At 38.6% G+C, this 20,929-nt stretch overlaps 1 protein-coding gene across 2 annotated transcripts in view; it reads left to right on the forward strand.

Moving 5' to 3' along the window:
• Nucleotides 1-20,929, forward strand: part of LOC115253756 (activating transcription factor of chaperone) — a 75,768-nt gene that overhangs the window by 34,854 nt on the left and 19,985 nt on the right. The window contains exon 1 of one of the 2 annotated variants that reach the window (XM_029859260.2): nucleotides 1,191-2,476. The exons of the other annotated variant lie outside the window; for it this stretch is intronic. Within the exon in view, the coding sequence (XP_029715120.1) occupies nucleotides 2,464-2,476 (13 nt within the window). The 5' untranslated portion in view covers nucleotides 1,191-2,463. Of the gene's footprint in view, nucleotides 1-1,190; nucleotides 2,477-20,929 lie in introns of those variants that run through there. 2 annotated transcript variants of the gene reach the window in all.

Consider the following 20,929-nt stretch of genomic DNA (forward strand, 5'->3'; position numbering starts at 1 on the left):
AGGATGGGTGTAATATGATATAGATTAGTCTATAAATCGAGCTTATTACTCAAAAAGCGTAAAAATTGTAACTATAACCGTTACGTTATACCGAGATGTGACTGTAAGTAGTTTCAAGTCAAATAAAATGCAAACCGTAAAATCACGAGATTTTCGCTTAGCATTCATAGTAGGTAATCGATTTCGAAAATTATTGTCGAGTCATCTGCGAACACCGTAATCCAAGCTAGGTTGGTAACAATTTGGTGCCATATGGAGACATGCTCTTGCTACGGGAAGGTTGATACCGCTTTTATTATACAGTTGAACCCTCTATGATACCCTGCCACCAACTTTCTGGACACCTTTTCTTTCAGCTGCCCTTCATCCGCTTGAACTGGTTTTCTGGATATGATTAGGGCGTAACATAAGCTACCTACTTGCAAAAAATCATCTAAATTGGTTTGAAAGACAAACGAAAAATTTGGTAGGCGTGAAGCAGCTTACATAATGCTATAGGAAACTCTACTGAAGGTACGAATTTTCTTATGTGATAATGTGTAGTTTTACGAGAGGGAAACGCTTTTGATCGTATCCTCTTAGTCACGATCGCAGTAAGATGGTGCTACCGGCCACATACAAGAACATAATCAGCTTAAATGCTTTTAGCACAAGCGTTATCAGTGGAAGACCCTGATAGGGATGTTCAATATTAAACCGATTCTTGCGAGAATGGGTCTGTTGTGCAGGGCAGGGCAGTAATCAAATAAATATTGGCACGGTCCAGACTCGTGCTCAAGCCTCAAGGCGCCACCACAAAGGTCTCTGAGTAGTTCCCAAACGTAGTAGATCGCCGCACACAGTGCAGTAGGTCAATCTCCCTTAATGACGGTTCACTTGTTGCTTTGAGTTGCTGTGGTAGTAACTGCGCGGCACGACGGTGTTGTTGTTATCCGCCAACACACATAGGCCTGTCTAATTGTCTGCGTAAGTGGGCTGTCCGTGTCTAGTTGTTTTCAATAAAATTATTTTATTGATGAATTTTGTGATGGTCAGTCGGTGCGGTGTCCGTCCCGTCCGGTAGCGCTGTCTTGGTGCGAGCCTGGAAGCCACTCACTCACTTTGCTTGTTTGTCTACTACCTCTATCTTGTCTTGGGTCGGGTGGTGTGAGGCTTTTCCAACCGAACGGCAAAGGTCCCACTCAGTTCGTTACTTAGCGTCGTGGCATACGTGTCGTTTCGATTCGTCTCAGTTTTTAAACCTGTTGCGCATATCTATCTACGCCCGGGAGCATAAATAGCGCGCTCGCGTGTTGTGTCGGATCTTTTCATTTTGTCGCAGGAGAATTCCGTGTTTGCGAAAGAAGAAATTGACTCGCTTCGGGTCATCGATTGAGCGCGGAGAAGAACAGTGATGAGTTTGGGGCTACAGCCGAGTTTCGTTGCCGGACTGTTGATGTAAATCTGTTCCCCTTGGACTGTATGCTACCCGTGAGCATGACCGTCGCATTTGCTTATCGTTACACCTGGAATCGCGAGATTGTCTTCAACTCACAAAAGCTGGTTAAGAGACGCGCAAAAATTGCTGCCTGAGAGCTGTGGGAGTATTTTCTTCGACGAGGATATCTACTCAGCCGGACTTACGGAAAGGATTAAGCAGACTCGGAAGGAAGAAAGGAGACTCCACGTGGGAATTGTTCAATTAAAAAAAGGAAACATAAGGAAAAGAGAGAGATTTTGCAATCACGTATTTTGTTTTGGCACAACTCCGGAAGAAAGGATCTGAAGAGAAGCGAGAAGAAGTGAAATGATATCTGTGATCTGAAATTGCTGTGTTTAGTATTTTATCGCACTACAAAAGAAAAAAAAGCCTTTGTTCATTTAAAAATTGTTTCGAATAGTTATACTACGACAAGAAGATTAAACGTTTTTGGATACACTCTCTCTATAAATACTACGTTATAGCATCTTACTCTATATGAACACTATTCCCCACTCGTATCAGTTAAGGACTCTTAAAAAATATCTATTCGTATCCAACAAACAAGAAACTTTCAGTGAATGTCAGACAACCCAAGACGCTGAGATCGTAAACCAATAGAATTATAGTCAAATTTTCAAGCCATATTTACACAAATCCCTTCGTTAGTAATAATCGCAATACTTAGGCTGTAGACAAATAAAAAAATCAATCGAATATTCATCGCACCAAAGGCTGCAGCCTTTCCGCTCGATAATCTACATCGACACCGACAAATCGTTGAACACAAAGTCGGCTTTCGAACCTGTCCAGGCGCAGCGGTAGTCGTGTCGTTCGGTGAGAACTGCCTTATAAATAATTAAAACAAAAAAAAGCACACTACGCAGCAAACAGCAGCAGCAGAAGCAGCAACAACAACCGTAGCAGCAGAAAATACTCCCAGCTCAGCAGCAATTTAGAAGTCGCGCGCGCGATCCGACCCGTCGTCGTAGCGCAGGGCCAAAATGAATGTCTACGGTTAGTATATTTCTTTCAGGGCTGCTTAGTTGTTCTAGATATGGAGTCAGTTGACTTGCTTCCTTTTAGGGTGGGTACAATCCCAAGGGGGTGGGAGGCTGTTACTGATTCAATTATTATCCCTCATCAGAATGGACATGTGTTGGGTGACGTCCTGGGGTCCAGATGGTGGGATCGGGTTTGAAAACAGGGATTTGCATTTCAAATTTGCGGCTCCATTGCTTGGATCTCGGTTGGAATGTGGACTTGGCTTCCATTTGTGGGAAACCCAGCTGAATCCGACGATTAATTAATCTACAATCAGCACTTCAGTTGTCGACAAACGTCATCCAAGATTATAATAATAGAGATGGCTTTTACAAGCAATAGTTTTCTCGATTTACGAGTTTTAGCAGCTTCGTTTTTGGCGCTATCGATTACGTAACATAAAAGTAAGACGTTTTCGATCGCTTTACTTTTGTAATGAATTCACCTTAAAATTATGTAACATAATGATAAAAAAATCTCCCTAGCCTTAGCACTTTATGAGAAATGATTTTGTAGAAAAAATTCCATCATTGCTGTGTTGCGTACGAATGGCACGTAATTTGATTATGAATCAAGGAATACCTCTCAATCAAAATGACACCGATACGTTAATAATTTCTGTGGCCATTTTGTTTTTCAACTCTAATCACACACACATGTAGACAGTAGAGGAAGCTCCCTGCTGTGACACACTCGAAAGCAGTTTTTGCAATTTCTCATGCTTTGGCTGAAATTTGGCCATATAACTCAGCTTGGTTGGGAAGGATTTAAGACCAACTTTGAGTTCAACAGGATAAAAAAACATGACGAAGAGAACAAAACTGCCGAAAATACGTAAGTTTTCCTAGTTCCTTTCTGGATTGTTTCGGTGTTGTTTCGGGATTCCTACTAAGGTTCCTCCCGGGAATTCTGCAGGAGTTTTTCCCTGCCATGGGGTTTCTTCCAGAGCTTTTCTCGATATGCTGAATCTCGCTAGATTCCTTCAGGAGATCCTTCCTAGTTGTATCCAAAACTTCTTCAGGAATTTCTCTTCGTGGTTTTCCGGGATAGCTTTTCAACATTGTCTCTCAAGATAATTGCGCGGTTTTTGCAGAAGTTCTTCCAGGGATTTCTTCCAGAGAGTTTTCCGACATTTTTCTCTTTCTCTTCTCCTTCTTATTTCTATTTCTCGGGGGATTTCGCCCGTAGTTCCTCCCGGGATTTCTGTTGGAGGTTTTCAGAGTTGATTATTTTTTAATATTTCATCCCGGGATTATTCCAAGAACTTTTTTCCGAAATGGCCTAGTTTTTCTAAGGATTTCTTCTGAAGTTCCTCTCGAGATTTCTCCAATAAGCTTTGTCAGATTTCACTTGGAAAACCCCCTGCAAGGGAGCAATTATTAAAGGAGCATCCAGAATATCAGGACAATTTCTGGTAAGGATTCCGGGAAGAGCTCTGGGAAAATCCCGTGGAAAAACTTAAAAATAATCTCAGATGGAACACTGCAAGAAATCCGGTAGACCATCGGAAAAGCCTGGAAAAGCTCTAAAAAATAAAAAGAAGAACTCCATAAGAAGTATCAGCAACACCTCCTGCAGAAATCCCAGAAGCCATTAAAATAAAAATATGAGTCTCAGAAACACTCTGAGAGACAGCTGAAGGAATTTTCGGGGAGAAGTCACTGAAGAAACTCCGAGAGTAACCTCTGATGACATTTCAAAAGAAATCCCACGAGATCGCTAGAGAAAATCCCAGCTGAAACTCCTGTAGAAATCCAAGAAAAAAACTCTAGAAACGGAAATTTCTTGAAGAAATTACTGGAGAAACTTTGGAAGAAATTCCGGCAGATAATTCGTGTATATTTCCATAAGAAATCATTGGAGGAGCTCCTGGCGAAATCCCAGGAATAACTCCTGTAGCAACTCTGGGGGATATTACGGAAAGATCTCCTAGGGAAGTCTCAAGTAAAACACGGAAGGAATCGTTGAAAATCTTCAACAGAAATCCGCTGAGAAACTCCACAACAACGCTGCGATATATTCTTAGAGAAACTCTTGTGGATATCTGGGGATCAATCCTGGCAGAAATTCCACGAAAATGTATTTGGGCAAAACGCAGGAAGAATTCCACGCGGGACTCTAGAAGCAATATTGGGAGAACCTCTCTGGAAGATATTCTGGAAATAAATTTTGTAGGATCCCCGCGGAAAACTCGATCGGAATTCCGGAATCCTGGAAGATTCACATAGAAGAATCTTGGCAAAGCATGTTGTGAGAAATGCTGGTAGATATTACAAGAGGTATTTCTTGAAAAGTTCCAGAAAGAAACCTAAGAAATAACAAGAAACCCTGATCTAACAAGTTTTATTCTCAGCTAGTAAATCTATTTCCAGAATTCAACGTTAATTAAACCACTCATTGCTATTGTATCCTGGATTTGCAGAAAAGTAACATATGTGAAATGTTTGTTTGTCAAAGTACTTGGTTTTAAATATTTTCCTTTATTTCCATTGCAGGATTTTAGCACTTCGGGAGAGATTTTACGGTACCGAAAGTACCGGTACCAGAGTTCAGTCAGTACCGGTATTTCGGTACCAAAAATTGGTCGGTAATACCGGTATTTTCGGTACCGGTACTACCGGTACTACATCCCTACTTCAATAGATTTCTTCTGTAATATCTTCATGGATTCCTATGGAAAACCCTGCAGAGATTCCTTTGAAAATCGCTCTAGGGATTCCTTCAGAAATGCATCTAAGAACTCTGAGAAATTCTATGGATTTCTTTGGAAATTCTAAAAAAAGTTGCCATCAGAAAGCGATCTATAGATTCCTTAGGAAAGAATAAATCTCTCACATCGCTTAGAAAATCTTCAATTGATAACACTAGTTTACAGCATTTTTGAACTCGGTAAGCTGATGATCATTTTTGGTGTAGAATCATGCACTGAGTTCGAAAACGCGAATGAAAAAAAAAAATTACAGTAGAGTGGAAATTTTTTCGACTTTTTTAATACAAGGTTGATGATTTGAAATCGATTTTTGTTCTATTTTTTAGCAAAGTCGCTCACTTCAAACATCTCATTCTCCGTAATCAATGCTCCGATTGAGCTGAAATTTTTACTGTAACTCGCCTACATATGTCAAATAAACGTCGAGAAAAAAATTTTAAATTGGTTTTTTCTCATTGAAAAAAATACATTTCTTCATTTTTTTTTGGGAATTTTGCTAAAATTTAAGAAGATCGTCCCTAAAACTCGCCAATATCTTGAATTTCATCAATCTGACGCAAAACCTGTATTCAGATGATCGAATGGTATTGTATTCAGCTTTATAATTTATGGAAAAAGATTTAAAATTGGTTGAACAAAACGTAAAATATTTGAATTTTAGTAAATTACATATTTTGAAAAATAGCAAAACTCGATATTGAGCTAAACCTCAAAAACTGTTTTACTTAAAATTTTTTGAAGGTCAGTTTCGAAATCAGCACTAAATTGTGCTTCAAAAATTTTGGTCGTTGACAGAAGTTCACGACTTTCATTTTATTTAGTAAACTTGTGTAACTTTCGAAATTGTTCCATGCTCACTAGTGAAAATTTCATAAAATTCCAGTAGAAAACTTTTCCTGAATGTTTTCATAAATTCCTACAGAAAATTAAAAAAAAAATAAAATTCATTCATAAATTTCTCCTGGTATTCCGTTAGAAAATATGCCATTGACTTCAGCTAAAATTTTTTCCAAAGATTTCTTCGAAAGGCTTTAAATTTCGATGGATTCCTTAGAAATTCCCCCAGATACATTCTAAGAGTTTTTTTTAAATCTTCCAAAGATTCCTTAGGAAACTTTTTCAGAGATTCCTTCAAAAATTCAGCCAAGAATTTCCTACAGAAATTCTTCCAGTGGTCCTCTGCAAACTATTACGGCCAATCAATCAGGCATTTCTTCACGAACTGCTATAGAAATTGCTGCAAGAATCACTCCATGATCCATTTGGAATTCTTACTCAAATTTCTCCCATATTTTCATCAGCTATTCCTCCGGATATTCCTCAAGAAATTCTCGCCAAATTTCATTCAGTGATTCCAGCAGAAATTCCCCCAGAGATTCCAACAAAAACTCATATAGAGATTCCTTCACGAATTCCTCCTGGTATTCGTTCATGTCCATGATTCGCCTAATGATTACTGAAAATATTCTGATTAAACTTCAGAAGATACCTTTGGTGTAGTTTTTTTTGTTCTTCAATCACTTAACCTTATTTATAGTTCTTTTTGTTCACTAGGGCACTGCGTGAGCGATTCCAATTGGCACTTACACTGTACAGTGCCTGAATATATTCTATTCTTATTCTACTATATCGAACTGGTTTCCTTTGCGCTGCTGTCACTTTTCTACCCTGTCCGTGGTAGAATGATGAGCACGAGGATGTTGATGTGTGGCACTTGTTCCTTTTTCAGTCCGATTGGGGGTCCTTTATGAGCTGCCGTTAGCCGATTCTTTACCTATTCCTCATCTGTCGCAAGGACGTGGCCAAGACAGCTTTCGACCGTTACCGAATTGCTTTAATCTTTTCTTAGAGCCAGTGATTGCGAAGTGATCCGACGCCTGAAAACGTTGAAAATGTTAGGCCTCACTTTGCCTATAGCAGGGGTTTGCAGATCGTGTATCGCGGTGCGCTTGGTGCACCGCAAAGCCTTGACGAGTGCACCGTGGCACATAAGTTCTGTTTGTCTTATTTTCAAATTATTTGTAAAGTTACAAACACACCTTATGTGAGAATGGGAACAAGGGAGGTCCATGGCAAAATTATTGTTATGTGTTCCAAAAAAAATGATGGTAAAATCTATCGGTATTTTAACGGTCTCGCAAGCGGTAAACCTACCCGCATAAACGATAACCATAAGATGTGCTTAACCACCCATTCAGAATACAATTCGAACAGTATACGGTATTGTTGAACCGTCTACATTACTGTCCGTGTATGGTGTTGGTTTATTATGGTAGAATCGCACTGATCATTTGCTTACAATTTCAAAAAAAAACTAACTAACTTGATAAGGAAACCCGAAAGAAATATACCAAAAACCATATAAACAATGTACCGAAGTTTTGAGAATGAATTACTGGAATTTGCCATGGATCTACCGAAAATTCAGTAATAGTTTTTGCAAAATATTAACTAAATCATTTAGAAGTGAACGTAAGACTTCTCGTTAGGGATTCTTCAAAAAAATATCATTAATTTTGCAGGAATTTAACTTTGATTCTCAAAGCACAAACGATTCTGTGCATCGATTTCCAAGGTTATCTCCAGCAAAATAAAAAAAGATCAAGTCGAACAATGCACTACGACGAGACTATGCACCACAAATTTGGCTTGTGAAATACAATAGCATTTTCACAAACTTCAAATTGGATATAAGGAAAAGTTGCACCGCGAAGGCAGTCTTTATCCAAAAAGTGCACCGTGAGCCAAGAGGTCTGAAAACCCCTGCGTCGGGTCACTTTGCAGTCTCCGACAAAGTTGTTTGGCATATACACTCCCGTTCAAAAGTTTGGGGTCACCCCCTCAAAAACATGTAATTTTTTTAGGCCCATATCTCCGCCAATTTGCGTCCGATTTCAAAACCCTAGGTTTCATTCAAAAGATAATAAGTCAAAGAAACTTTGAACATGATTTAAAAGAAACATTTTCAAAAAATTTTGTATGTAAACTTAACCCAAAGTTGCCAAATTTTCTAAAAAATGAATATAAACTTACGGCAGTGTCGCTGGAAGTTTGGATTTTAAGATGAGAGCGGTAATATAACCCATTTTCTATTAGCTTTCAATTGCTTTTTACAGAACTTAGCTCAAAAATCTAGAAAAAAAGTTATTAAGTAAATTAATCCTTGATGTCATCGGCCAAAAGTTTGGGGTCACTTTCGTAAAATATGGAAAAGTGATTTGGTGATATCTTCGTCATCTATAGTTCAATTTTATTTATTTTTGGCTCATTTCAAAGATAATTAACTTAATTAATGTTTGATGTCTTCAACTTAACGTATTTAACGATTTTTGTATATAAAAATGTTATGTAAAGTTAGCACATTTTACCACGCTTCAAAAAATGAGGCAACTTTACGTTAAGTTTTAGTATGTAAATTTCAACATATATGTGTGGTTCAATGTCTATGCAATAAGTATCATTCATTTTGTTTCAAACAAGCCAAGAAGAATTAAAATTGAATGAAAGATGACAAAGATATCAACAAATCACTTTTCCATGTTTTACGATAGTGACCCCAAACTTTTGGCCGATACATCATATTGAGGGGTGACCCCAAACTTTTGGTCGATGACATCAAGGATTAATTTACTTAATAACTTTTTTTCTAGATTTTTCAGCTAAGTTCTGTAAAAAGCAGTTGAAAGCTAATAGAAAATGGGTTATATTACTGCTCTCATCTTAAAATTTGGTCGACCCAACTTCCAGCGACACTGCCGTAAGTTTATATTCATTTTTTAGAAATTTTGGCAACTTTGGGTTAAGTTTACATACAAAATTTTTTGAAAAAGTTTCTTTTAAATCATGTTCAAAGTTTCTTTGACTTATTATCTTTTGAATGAAACCTAGGGTTTTGAAATCGGACGCAAATTGGCGGAGATATGGGCCTAAAAAAATTACATGTTTTTGAGGGGGTGACCCCAAACTTTTGAACGGGAGTGTATGTAGTCACCTACAAAAAGACCACAGGTTTTATTAATTAAACGCTAACAGCGCCATCTAGCGGCGAAAATCGAAAACGTCCCCTTAGACTTAATCGATTTCTTTCAAATTTTGAACGTTGCATCTGGAAGTCCAAAACTACTGATTTAGGAGGTAAGATTTTTTCGAATTGTTTGTTGTTCACATGTAAATGTGCACCAAGCTAATGTTCAATTTGCAAAGTAAGCTCTCGTTTGAAAACTGTGGAAGAATCTGTCTGAGATATTTATATAATTTATGAATTCTGAATGAACACAACAAAAACTCAACATGAAAATTGATCAGTGTTGCCATATTTTTATTTGAATTTGAACATTCAAAAAAATGTATCAATCTGTATCGGTTTGAAAAAAATCCATAATTTTTGTTTATATTTTGCAGAAAATTTGCGAGTTGAATTCTTTGGGAACGCCGTCTTTCACAGTGTGGGGAGTCCAAACGATTAAATTGCCATTGCCCGACGTTTGGGTCTAATATGTTTTTTAGAGCTTTGTAAGGTGAACTATGGAAATATGTACACATACAAGTAGAAACATCTGTGTAGGTATTTGCCATTCACTGACACTGATATTTATTCGTTTGTAGCTTTATATTCATTTTATTTTTCTCTTTTGCTGGACCGTTCCAAGCTATGATTGGATATTAGTAAACAATGAACTCTGATTGAAACTACTGATCGATGATTGTCTGCGATATGTGGTTCTTTGTCCATCAAAGAGAACTCCTGTTTTGAACATATTAGTGCTCTTATTTTGTTCCGCATGACCTTGCTTAGTAGCTTATCGTCTCTAAAAGAGTACACTCAGGCAAATAAACCTAAGATTATCATAAGGTCTAACTTATGAAATGGTCTTTAAACAATTCATAACGGCAAGCACGGTTTTCATAAGGTCGGTCTATGACGCAGAATCGACTCACAGTTTGGCTTTTATACACATTTAGCAACAAGATTTTCTCAAGCGTCGATAGCCGCGTGGGTTGGGCACGAGCTCAGTGATCTCGACGTTCATGGATCGATTCCAGTCTGCATCATTTTGTGATTTTTCTGCTCTTTTCATAAGTTTATCTTATGTAATTAGGTAATAAAAAGCGTGTTCAATTTTCATAAGATATTCTTATAGCATCCATGCTTTACAGTTATGGCTAAATTTCATAAAGTATTTTGATGAATTTCGGTAGTTTACTTCGCTGAGTGTAACATAGCTGTAAAGCAGAATACGAAAAGTTAATTCTATCCGATCCGAGCAATTCCGTTCAATTCCAACTCGTCACCAACAGGCGCGTTCGGTTGACATTGTAGCGGTTACGAAACAAAGCTCACAAATAGGTATCTATCTTTGAAATTCAATAGCTCAGATCATACCGCTCATCTGCTGGGATATCGTAGGTTCATTCTATTGCCCCCTCCTCCATCATTTTCTTCTCTCCTTGAAGTTACGCATGCATGCATACTCTACCTGTTCTACCCGTTCAATATAATAGGAGGTACTGCAACGTAGCATACACCCCTTTTTCTCCCATAAGTACAAGGGAATAAACATCAGCAACAGGTGTATTAAATGTCAGAAAAACATGCCGGGGAATTCCCCAAACTCGGGCCGTGGCCTCTGCCGCCGTGCGTTGTTTACGAAGATTATCGTCGCCGTCACCCGAGCCCGGTAAAGGGATGAGGGAAAGAAACACTGGCTACGGGAACAACGGGGAGAAGTTGTGTATTGGTATGCCCGGTGAGTGAGTCCTTAGGAGAGTATTTACATTAGGAGGAAGTGTACAACCTTCTGGAAGGTGTGCAGTGCATCTGCTATGCGGTAATCGTCACGCTCTCGCGGAACGTGACATGTTGCTTCTTGCTCTGTGGTATAGTTTATGTCTGCTTATCATAATTCAGGGTGACTACTACCTGGAAAAACCTGGAAAACCGGGAATCCTCAGGGAATTTTATTTAACAGGGAAAAACCTGGAATACTCAGGGAATTTCTTGAGTACTCAGGGAAATTTTACTCCGATAAAAAAAAACATTGGGTCGTATGAACCTGGTAGTAAAAATCCATATAGAAATTTCGCTACAAGGATTTTTTTTCCGAAAATTCCGTCAGAATTTCTTTCTGGAACTTCTTTAAAAATACTTCCTGGAATGTCTCCAAGGATTTCTTATAAAATTCCTTCCGCATTTTTGACGCTATTTTTCTTGGTATTCCTTTCTGATTTTTTTCCGGAAAGGTATACTTCCGGAATTCTTCCAGGATTCCTGAATTCCAACCGATTTCTACTGGTGTTTTTCACGGGGATGCTATTTCTTCTCAGAGTTCCTCCAGTGTTTTTCTCAAAGAAATCTCTATAGGATTTCTACCAGAATTTATCCCGAATACTCTATAAGAATATCTGTCGGGATAAATCGTGGAATTTCTTTCGGCACTCCTCACGGAAATTTTACCCAATTCCTTCCGCTGTTCCTCTTGGGGCTTCCCCAGAAGATCTTCACAGAATTTCTTTCACAGTTGCTAAAGCAGTTATTACTGGGGTTTCTACTAAAGTTCCTCCAAGGGTTTCTGTAGAAGTTTTCACGAATTTACTGCAAGAGTTCCTCAAGAGATTTCTTTCATTTTTTTCCTGTTATATCTTCAAACCATTGCTTTCGCCTTTCTTCGAGATGTTCTTCCTGGTCTTCTACAGGAATTTGTTAAAAGCTTTTGCGTGGTTAATTTGGAGTTTTACCTGAGGTTTTTCTCGGAGTATCTCCTCGAACTTCTCTCAAAAGGTTCCTTCCGATGTTGGTCATGAGATGTCTCTCAGAGTTTTTTCTTAACTTACCCTGGATTTTCTCCTAAGATTTTTTTCCAGAGTGCCTTCTGGGATTTCTACAGGAGTTCTTGCTGATTTTTCTCATTGAATTCTTCTCTTGCATTCTTCCAGAGCCAGGCTGTTTCTTGTAGTTGTAACGGATTTCTTGCAGTGATCAACCTGAGAGGTTTTACAGATATTCTGAGCATTATTCCCAAAATTCTTCCCGGAATCTTTACCAGAAATTCTCCCGAGCTTCTGAATACTCCTTTGGGGATTTCTGCCAAAGTAATTGCAGGGATTCTTCTACGGGTTTTCCTCAGAATGTCTCCTGAAATAACTTACGAAATACCTTATAGGATATTCATGGAGAAATATTCGAGGGAATTCAAATAAAATCTTGCGAGAAACTCCGCAAAGTGTTATTGAAGAAATCTCGACAGGAACTTCAGGAAAAAACCTGAGAAAAAAACGAGAGATCTCGAAAATAGTTCTAGATAATAGTAATCCCGAGAAGAAATATTAAGGACATCCTAGGAGGAATTCTGAAAACCTCATGGAATCCTGAAAGCAGCTGCGGACGAAATTCCACGAGGAAAACAAGAGGAATATCGGAAAACTATTGGTAAAAATCCAATAGTTTATGGATAGCTATCCCGGAAAACCACTAAAAAAGACATGGACACTGGCTTCAGCCGGCGGCTGTACCGATTGAACGAAACTTAACACGGAGTGGCTACGGATAAGAAGCTATTCTCGTGAAAAATTTAATCGCTTGGAGCGCGAATCGAACCCTCATCCATCCGGACTCTAACCGAATGGCTACGAGGTTCAACCAATGACATTCTTGAAGAAACTTTGAATAGTTTTGGATGAATCTTCAGGAGGAATCTAGCGAGAATCTCTAGAAGTATATCGGAAAACCTTTGCAAGAAATATCGGGACGTACAGATATCTCATGTGAAAGAATCCTGCGGAAAGCCAGGAAGAAACTTTGGAAGAAATTCCAGGAATTATGCTCAGAAATCTTGAAAGAATTTTCGAAGAGTAGGGAAACTTACGTATTTTCGGCAGTTTTGTTCTCTTCGTCATGGTTTTTTATTAAAACCTGTTGAACTCAGAGTTGGCATCAAATCCTTCCCAACAAAGTTGAATATGATCAAGTTTCAGGCAATTTGGCCGACATAATTGAAAAAATAACCCAAATTTTCTAAAAATTAAATTTGGGTTATTTTTTTAATTATAAACTTTAAATATTTCATCTGGAATAACCTGGAAAACTCAGGGAATTTTATTTTGAGTTATGAGTAGACACCCTGTAACTGGTTTTTTACCTCCTTCGTTATTAATTGCAACAATGCTGAGAAGGGAGCTTCCTCCCGTCATAACAAAATGTGTAGCATGCAGTGCAATTTTACTTTTAGAAGAGATACGTTTTTGACCGAGACATCAACGGTTTTCTGTGGGTCTTTTAACTCATACCATTACTTCGTAGTATTTCACTCTTAAAAATAACGTTCAGTTAGCAATAAATGAGTGCCAGCGTTTTTGTAGAAACAATAATAAAAGATCTACTCATAAGTGCATTATTTTCAGTCCACAGAGAAGTTTGTAATACATATCAGGTTTCAACGTGAACTGAAAAAAGTAATACTATGGAACGAGCTCACCAACTTATTGGATGAACTTAGTGCTTCTTTTTCTAACCTACTGCTCTCGCAAAATGATTCTAACAATATTGTTGTTGTTCTTCTCTTATTTGTTTTCAAAAAATAGATAAAGAAGTGTCACAGGTTTTCAACCATTTAGGGATGAACGAAACAACCTTTTTAATAAGAGAGGAGACAACTTAATCCCGTCGTTTTTTCAGCCTTCTTCAACCAAACCACTGATAAAGTCATAACTTTTCACACTTGAACCAGCTGAATCGCTCGCACACGAGTTAATCAGTGTATGACCCGTTCGAACTCTCCGGCAAGCACCTTGTCAGATGGCTGTTGGTGGACGTAAAGCGATGATAATCTATGGGAGATAGGCACGTCATCAGCCGTGCGGTCGTGCGCTAGTCGACGGAACAATGAAATCATCTCGGCATCAACGCCGTTTAGCGGTGCATTTAAAAGTCTAATCTTACGGTGGTAATGTAATCTTCGTCATCTTCCAACCAACAGGCGTTAGGAATTCATCGATACGCTAATTGAGTGGATTCTAATAGTTTTGTTCGGAATGCGTTTTGCACTCTTAATTCGGATTGTCGAGATACCAGCACTTGTCCGAAGTTTTGTCCAGATTCGTATAGCTAAGACCTCAACAAATTTTGACAGTTCATTGCTGAGATTCGGTGAACGTAGAGTGACTGGAAGGGAGAGTGGCGTCAATGTCAAAATTGGAACAGCGATCATCTTTCAACTCCATACAAATTCCCGTTCCAAACGAGCAGGAGACCTGTCAAAATTGGAACATGACGCCACTCTCCCTTCCAGTCACTCTAGGTGAACGTTTTGTCAAGACTCGTCACTTTTTACTGGGTTACCAACACACTTAAAATAAAGTACCGTACTCAGCTGTTCTATTTTCGGTGAAAGTTCAGATAACCGAATATTCAGCAAAACAACCCAAGCTCGGCAAAAAATTACCGAACGTTCGGTAAAATCTACCGAATCATCAGCAATGTTACCGAACGTTCGGTAAAAGTTATTCGAACTTTGGTAAAAGTGAGCTGAACTTCGGTAATCTGAACTTTTATCGAAAATAGAACAGCCGAACAAGGGACTCTAAAATCAGTATGAACCAATAATTTTGCTGAATGCAGGGCTGTGCGCCTGTGCGCCGCATTTTAGTCAAGCCCACAATTCTGTTTGAAATGTGTAGGCAAACACTTCATTGTGGCGAATCGAAAGATTTACGCACGCGTGCGTCCGCTTATCTATGATCTCCGGTAAACGCACAGCATGTGCGTCGGCGTTTGCTCAGAACTTAGCATTGTTCTGTTTGCGGTTTAATTATATAAATGGGAACTCGGGACTGAACTGGATCAGCAATGGTAAGCGGTACACCCCACCGTTTCTCGACGGTCAGCGGTAACCGGTTCCGATCGTATCGTATATCGTATGCAAGCGGTTCTCAAGGGTAGTAAGCCATCTAATTTGAATGACACCTTTTACAGGTACTATCAACGCTCAGATCCGAGTCAGTGTCCAATGGAAAACCACTTCCATGGGCGAAAAGTTGCACCCTTCGAGTCCAAGCCGTCCGTCGTCCGACGATGATGATTGCAGCTGTTGCAATACGACAGAGTTATGAACTTTTAAAATCAACAAGACAATGAAAAACGAACAAACATGCTTGACCCGTCCTCATTTTGGCCGTTGCAGCAAAATGGCAGTGCTTGTGCTGTTGACCGACCAGAGTTGGATGGAAGCAATAAATCGGCGCTGCTTATCAGCTCCGGCAGAGCAAGTCGCATTGCCGCACTGATTGACACATAACACGTCAGCGAAGCGCGGGATTCACTTTGGCGGTCGCAAAGCTATGATGGAGGGTTCAAAGTTTTCGAACTTCGTGTTCGAGGAACTTGATGAATTTTTCCACTTTGTTCTTCTTCCTATCGCCCCAACTGGGACAAAGCATGCTTCTATAAGAGCTTTTACAGGTATTGATTAAGAGTTTGCTCTGTCAATGACCATTTTACATGTGTATATCGTGTGGCAGGCACGAAGATACTCTATGCCCAAAAAAATTTTCTTTACGAAAAGATCTTGAACCGACCGGGCATCGAACGCGTCATGGTCATGCTGAATACCCACGCCTTTACAGTTGTAGCTATATGGGTCCGTGAAAAAGTGAAATGAAATTAAGTTGAATGATTCATTTCTGATAAAAACAAAACAAAACCAACAACAACAAAACAACGATGCGTTTCCATTGATTCTTTCATTTATCAGTAGAATGATTTCCTATCGATCTCTCAATTTTATCATTCAATCGAGTTATTGTTGTTTGATGTTGATTGTCTTCCAAAAAAATCTTTGAAGAAATTATACCATTTTTCGGTAAAATTAATCCCCGAACATTTAAAACACATTCACCGAACGTTTCCATGTTGTAAAATCTTGCCTCAAAGGCAGAGCTCTCGGCTTTGAAACAACCGTTCGTCGTCTGATAACGTCGAGTCGGTAAAGCGTTTGCATGGAGGTAGCCGCTATCTGGTGTGTATGGCTTAATTTGCCATCCGAAGCGATAAGGTTGCTGCTGCCGCTGCTGCTGGGGAAAACGGATTTGTTGAAGTGATACTGTGCAGCAGAACGATGCGGCGATGATGGCGGTGAAACTGGTATTCATTGGCGGCGCACAGGGCAGCAGATTACGCCGAAGGACGAATATCATGGGGATTCCGCTGCAATAACGTTATTAAATAAATTACAATGTTTAAGTTTTTCGAATGAACATCAAAGAAAGTCATAACAAGTGGAATTTGTTCTGCGTTTAGTCATTCTTCCCTCTTGGTCATTCTCTGAAACTATTCAGGTTATCAATTACGTGGAAAGTTAGACAATATTATGGCCTTTACTGTTGAAGCTGGAAAATTTGTCGAAGATCTCGAAAGCAATCTGTTATTAATTACCTAGCGAATTGTTAAACAAGATGATGTTGGGGATTTGTGAAAGATTCTGGAAAGGATCCCATTATGATCTTATAATTTTTGTACTCCAGAGACATTTTATGGCAGGATTTCCAAAAGAATTCTAAGTGAAACTTCTGAGAGAATTTCTACCAGAGTTTATGAAGTTGAAGAAGCAAAGGTAGGCTTTTGTAATCATTTTTGGGGAATAGCTCAAACCTTTTTTGGGTTACCGAAAGAATGGATGTGAATGCACATAGCACATTAAGCTAAGAAGCAGGCTATGTCCCAGTGAGGACGTCACGTCAAGAAAAAGAAGAATGTAAGCAAAACGTCCGTATTGCCGAAGCAAAAGCATTCTGAGAATTTGTGGATTTGTTTCCCGGTCGTTCCAGGATCTTTTGTTTATTCAGTTATCTACACTGAGGATATTTCAACTCCGAAAATCATACGAATCAACTATGATTTTTGCCACAGGAATTTCTTGCGAAAATCATAGTTACGAACTATGATTTTGGATTCATAGCGCCAACTATTATTGTCATAATGTTACTGTATAAATTTCATAACACTCACGTATGAAAATCATACAGATAACGTATAAAAATTGAAACTATGCCTTATGACTATCATACATATTTTTATGAAATATTTTGCACAATTTAAAAAAAATCGCAACCTGGAGTCGAACCACGAACGTCAAGGTTGGCGAGTGCGTGCTTTACTCATTCGCCCATCGACGCTACGGAAGTTGAAGTGGTTAGAAGCCAATAAAAGGTTTTGTTGTTTTTTGCAATGGTGTTTCATGACACATCTTATTATTTTCATACAATGCTTCTTATGAGATTTTTCATAGACAAGTCTTATGGATTTCGCTTTTCAATGTATGAAAAGCATACGAGAACTATGAAATGATGAAAAAAGTAAAAATAACTGACTCATAAGATGTAAACTATGAAAAACATACGAACAGTATCCTCAGTGTAGGACAGTGGTGCTCAGCGTTTTGTGCATTTTTGCACAACATTTGATTAGAATTTTATATAAACTGAAGAGATATGTAACAAATTTATGCTTGGGTGTCTACTACCAGAAAAAAAAACCGGGAATACTCAGGGAATTTTATTCAACGGGGAAATACCTGGAATATCTTAAGTAGGGAAGGATCTGGATAACCTTCGAACACAAGGACTTAGACTTAGCAGACGATTTCGATAAGATGCTTCAAATTCCACGTGGATGTGACAAACTTGGAAGTAAAAATCCATCTAGAAATTCCGCTGCAAGCATATTTCCAGAAATTTCGTCAGGGGTTCTTTCTCGAACTTCTTTAGAAATACCTTCCGGAATGCCTCCCAGGAATTCTCACAATATTTCTTCCGTATTTTTGACGCCAATTTTCTTAGTTGGTATTTATTTTTGAATTTTTACCGGGTAGGCATACTTTAGGATTTCTTCCTGCATTTTTCCAGGATTCCTGAAATCTGATCGATTCATTTTGAAGTTTTTTTTTATGGAGATGCTACAGAATTTATTCCCGGTATTGCTCCCAGAGCACCTCGTGGGGATTTTTCCGGAGTTCCTCCTGCGATTTGCTTAAATTTTCGTACCAGAATTTATAGAAATTGAAAAATTTATAGAATTTTCATAGAGATAAATCGTTGAAGCTGTCTCGGCATTGAAATACTCGTTCAAAGTAGTGTGATGGAAAGGGGTAAGGACATCCAACTCTGAAAACTTCAAGGTATCCTGGGAGCAGTCATGGGCGAAATTTCATGAGGAAATCCAAGTGAAATATCGGTAAACTATCGGTAAAAATCCCATGATGAAATGTTGGAAACCTATCCCGGAAAACCACTAAGTGAAATTCATGAAATATCATTCAATAATTTTGGATAGATCTTCTGGAGGAATCTAACAAAAAACTGTGGAAGCATATCGGAAAACTTCTGGAACAACTATCGGAAGGTAGTCCAACAGATATTCCGGCGTGAGAAACTTCTGCGGATATCCAGGAAGGAACTCTGGTAGAAAACACAAAAAAAAATCTCAGAAATCTTGCAAGATGTTTACCTTTTTTTGAGGATATTTTTATTTTTTTAAGTTATCTTCCTCTTCTTTTTTATAGCTCGACGTTCGCATTGGAACTTGGCCTGCCTCTCTTCAACTTAGTGTTCTTAGGGCACTTCCATAGTTATTAATTGAAGGGCTTTCTTTGCCTGCCATTGTATGAATTTGAACACTGTGTGGCAAGTACAATGATACACTATGCCCAGGGAGTCGAGAAAATTCTCCCGACTTGAACGGGAATCGAACCCGGCGTCTCAGGATTGGCGATCCATAGCCTTAACGTCTAGGCTAACTGGAAGCTTATTATAAACCGTCTACCTCCGTTAGTTTGAACGACACCTCATGCAAACCAACGGGGTTCATTTTTAATTTGAACGTCTAGCAACGCTGTTAGCATCGAAAAATACACTGCTGGCAACCTGATTTGGTGTTTTGTTTTGGTTCTGCGTTCCGTTTCACACCGTTCCATTAGCAGAATGACGTTTGTGCCATTTTTAGTTTGAACGATGTGCAGATTAGAGGGGGTCAAACTAAAGAGTGTTCAGATTACATGCGGTCAAACCAACGAGGGTAGACGGAACTTGCTAAATTTCCCCTGAAAAAAAAAACTGGAAAACTCAGGGTTTTTCATTTTGGGTTATACCCTGAGTTTGGTGTTTCATCACAATCATTTTCATATATATTTTTTTAAATATTTGCTCGACAGAGTAAAAAATAGGTGCAGCTCGCGAGTCGCACTCATTTTTACCGAAATTCATCATATTACGAAAAGTTACGAAACTAATTTTAGTTTAGAACAGTGATGGAAAACAGTGAGGAATGCAGCTGAGTAGATACAAACGCAAAGCTATCCTACTCGTGAACAACAGAAGCCAGAATATATTCGCACTTCCTTCACTCGCGAGCTAACGAAGCTGGTCGCACTCGTGATTGATTCGCGAAGCAGCTCTGAACATTTTTCAATTTTGTGAAAAAACTAATTTACACGGCCGACAGATTAACTTTTCAGGAACAATAAAGCACAAAACACTACTATCTGATGGATAATTACTTGTTTTGCTATTAAAATCGCACTAAAATGCAATTCCCGCATCTCCACTTGTTCATCGCGAATAAAAATTCACGAGTGTTTTTGTTTTTGTTTTGCTTCATACTCGTGAAGCAAGCGGGTGCGAATAAACTCACACACGGCTTACTCTTGGCACTGTGAGTTTGTTGCTTTTACACTCGCGAGTTGATTCACGATGCGAGTGTTTCCATCTCTGGTTTAGAAACCTTGTACTATTAGCCTCGATAATGAACTTCAGTTTGAATACAAATTTGCATGCAATAAAACTGGTTTTCGATATGTTCTAATATATTGGTTTCTTTGGAACTTCTGAGGTGTTGAGATAATTCCATAGTTTAAATCTACACCACAAAGTAGGCCGAAATCTAAAATTTCATGCATTTTGGTGCCAGCTTGAAATTTGTATGGAAGCTATTTGTTGAATCACCCCTCGTCGGATTTTGTACTCGCTGTCAATGAGTAATTCAAAAAATATCTTAGAAATTGATTTTAGGTATCAAAATGAAGTTCTTGAAATCTGAAAAAAATCATAGTGGCTCAAAAAACTTGCTTTTTCGTATGAAAATGAAAAAAAAAAAATCATCATTTTGTTCAAAATTTAAAAACCCAATTCTGTTGATCAAATGCGCAAAGTGCTGAGCACCACTGATCTAGGAGATGCATACTAGCGTGGGTCATAGATAGTGGTCATTTTTTCAGATCATGTTTTTTTTGGTTCCATTTCGGGTTCTGAATGACTGTGGGGTAACTCTCGCTGAGACCGGCCTACTATTTGCACCTTGTCTTCGAACATGTTTTTAGTGGCGATTTTCTGAAAATCCTAGCCAAAAAAGTAAGGAAATTCATTTGGTTACTCAAATTGATGGACCCCCCGTTAGTTAGAGCCACAACATTTTTTGCAGACCCCTCGATTTTGGTTAAATGGTGGCTAAGCTAAACCATTATAACTCGAAAGTTTCTCCAAAAACCACCTCAAAACGAATTGTTGTTGAAAAGAGGAAAGATACAGCTACTATTTACAATAATGGATCTTGGATTTTTATACTAAAACATTTTTTTTCACCATGATGGAAACCACCGATTTTCAAAATTTTTGCATCAATTGAAAGCTCAGACATTTATACACAACATATCAAAAAATTAGAGATGTCTTTT

This window comes from Aedes albopictus, chromosome 2 (genome assembly GCF_035046485.1).
Source record: "Aedes albopictus strain Foshan chromosome 2, AalbF5, whole genome shotgun sequence".
In the NCBI taxonomy this organism is placed as follows: domain Eukaryota; kingdom Metazoa; phylum Arthropoda; class Insecta; order Diptera; family Culicidae; genus Aedes; species Aedes albopictus.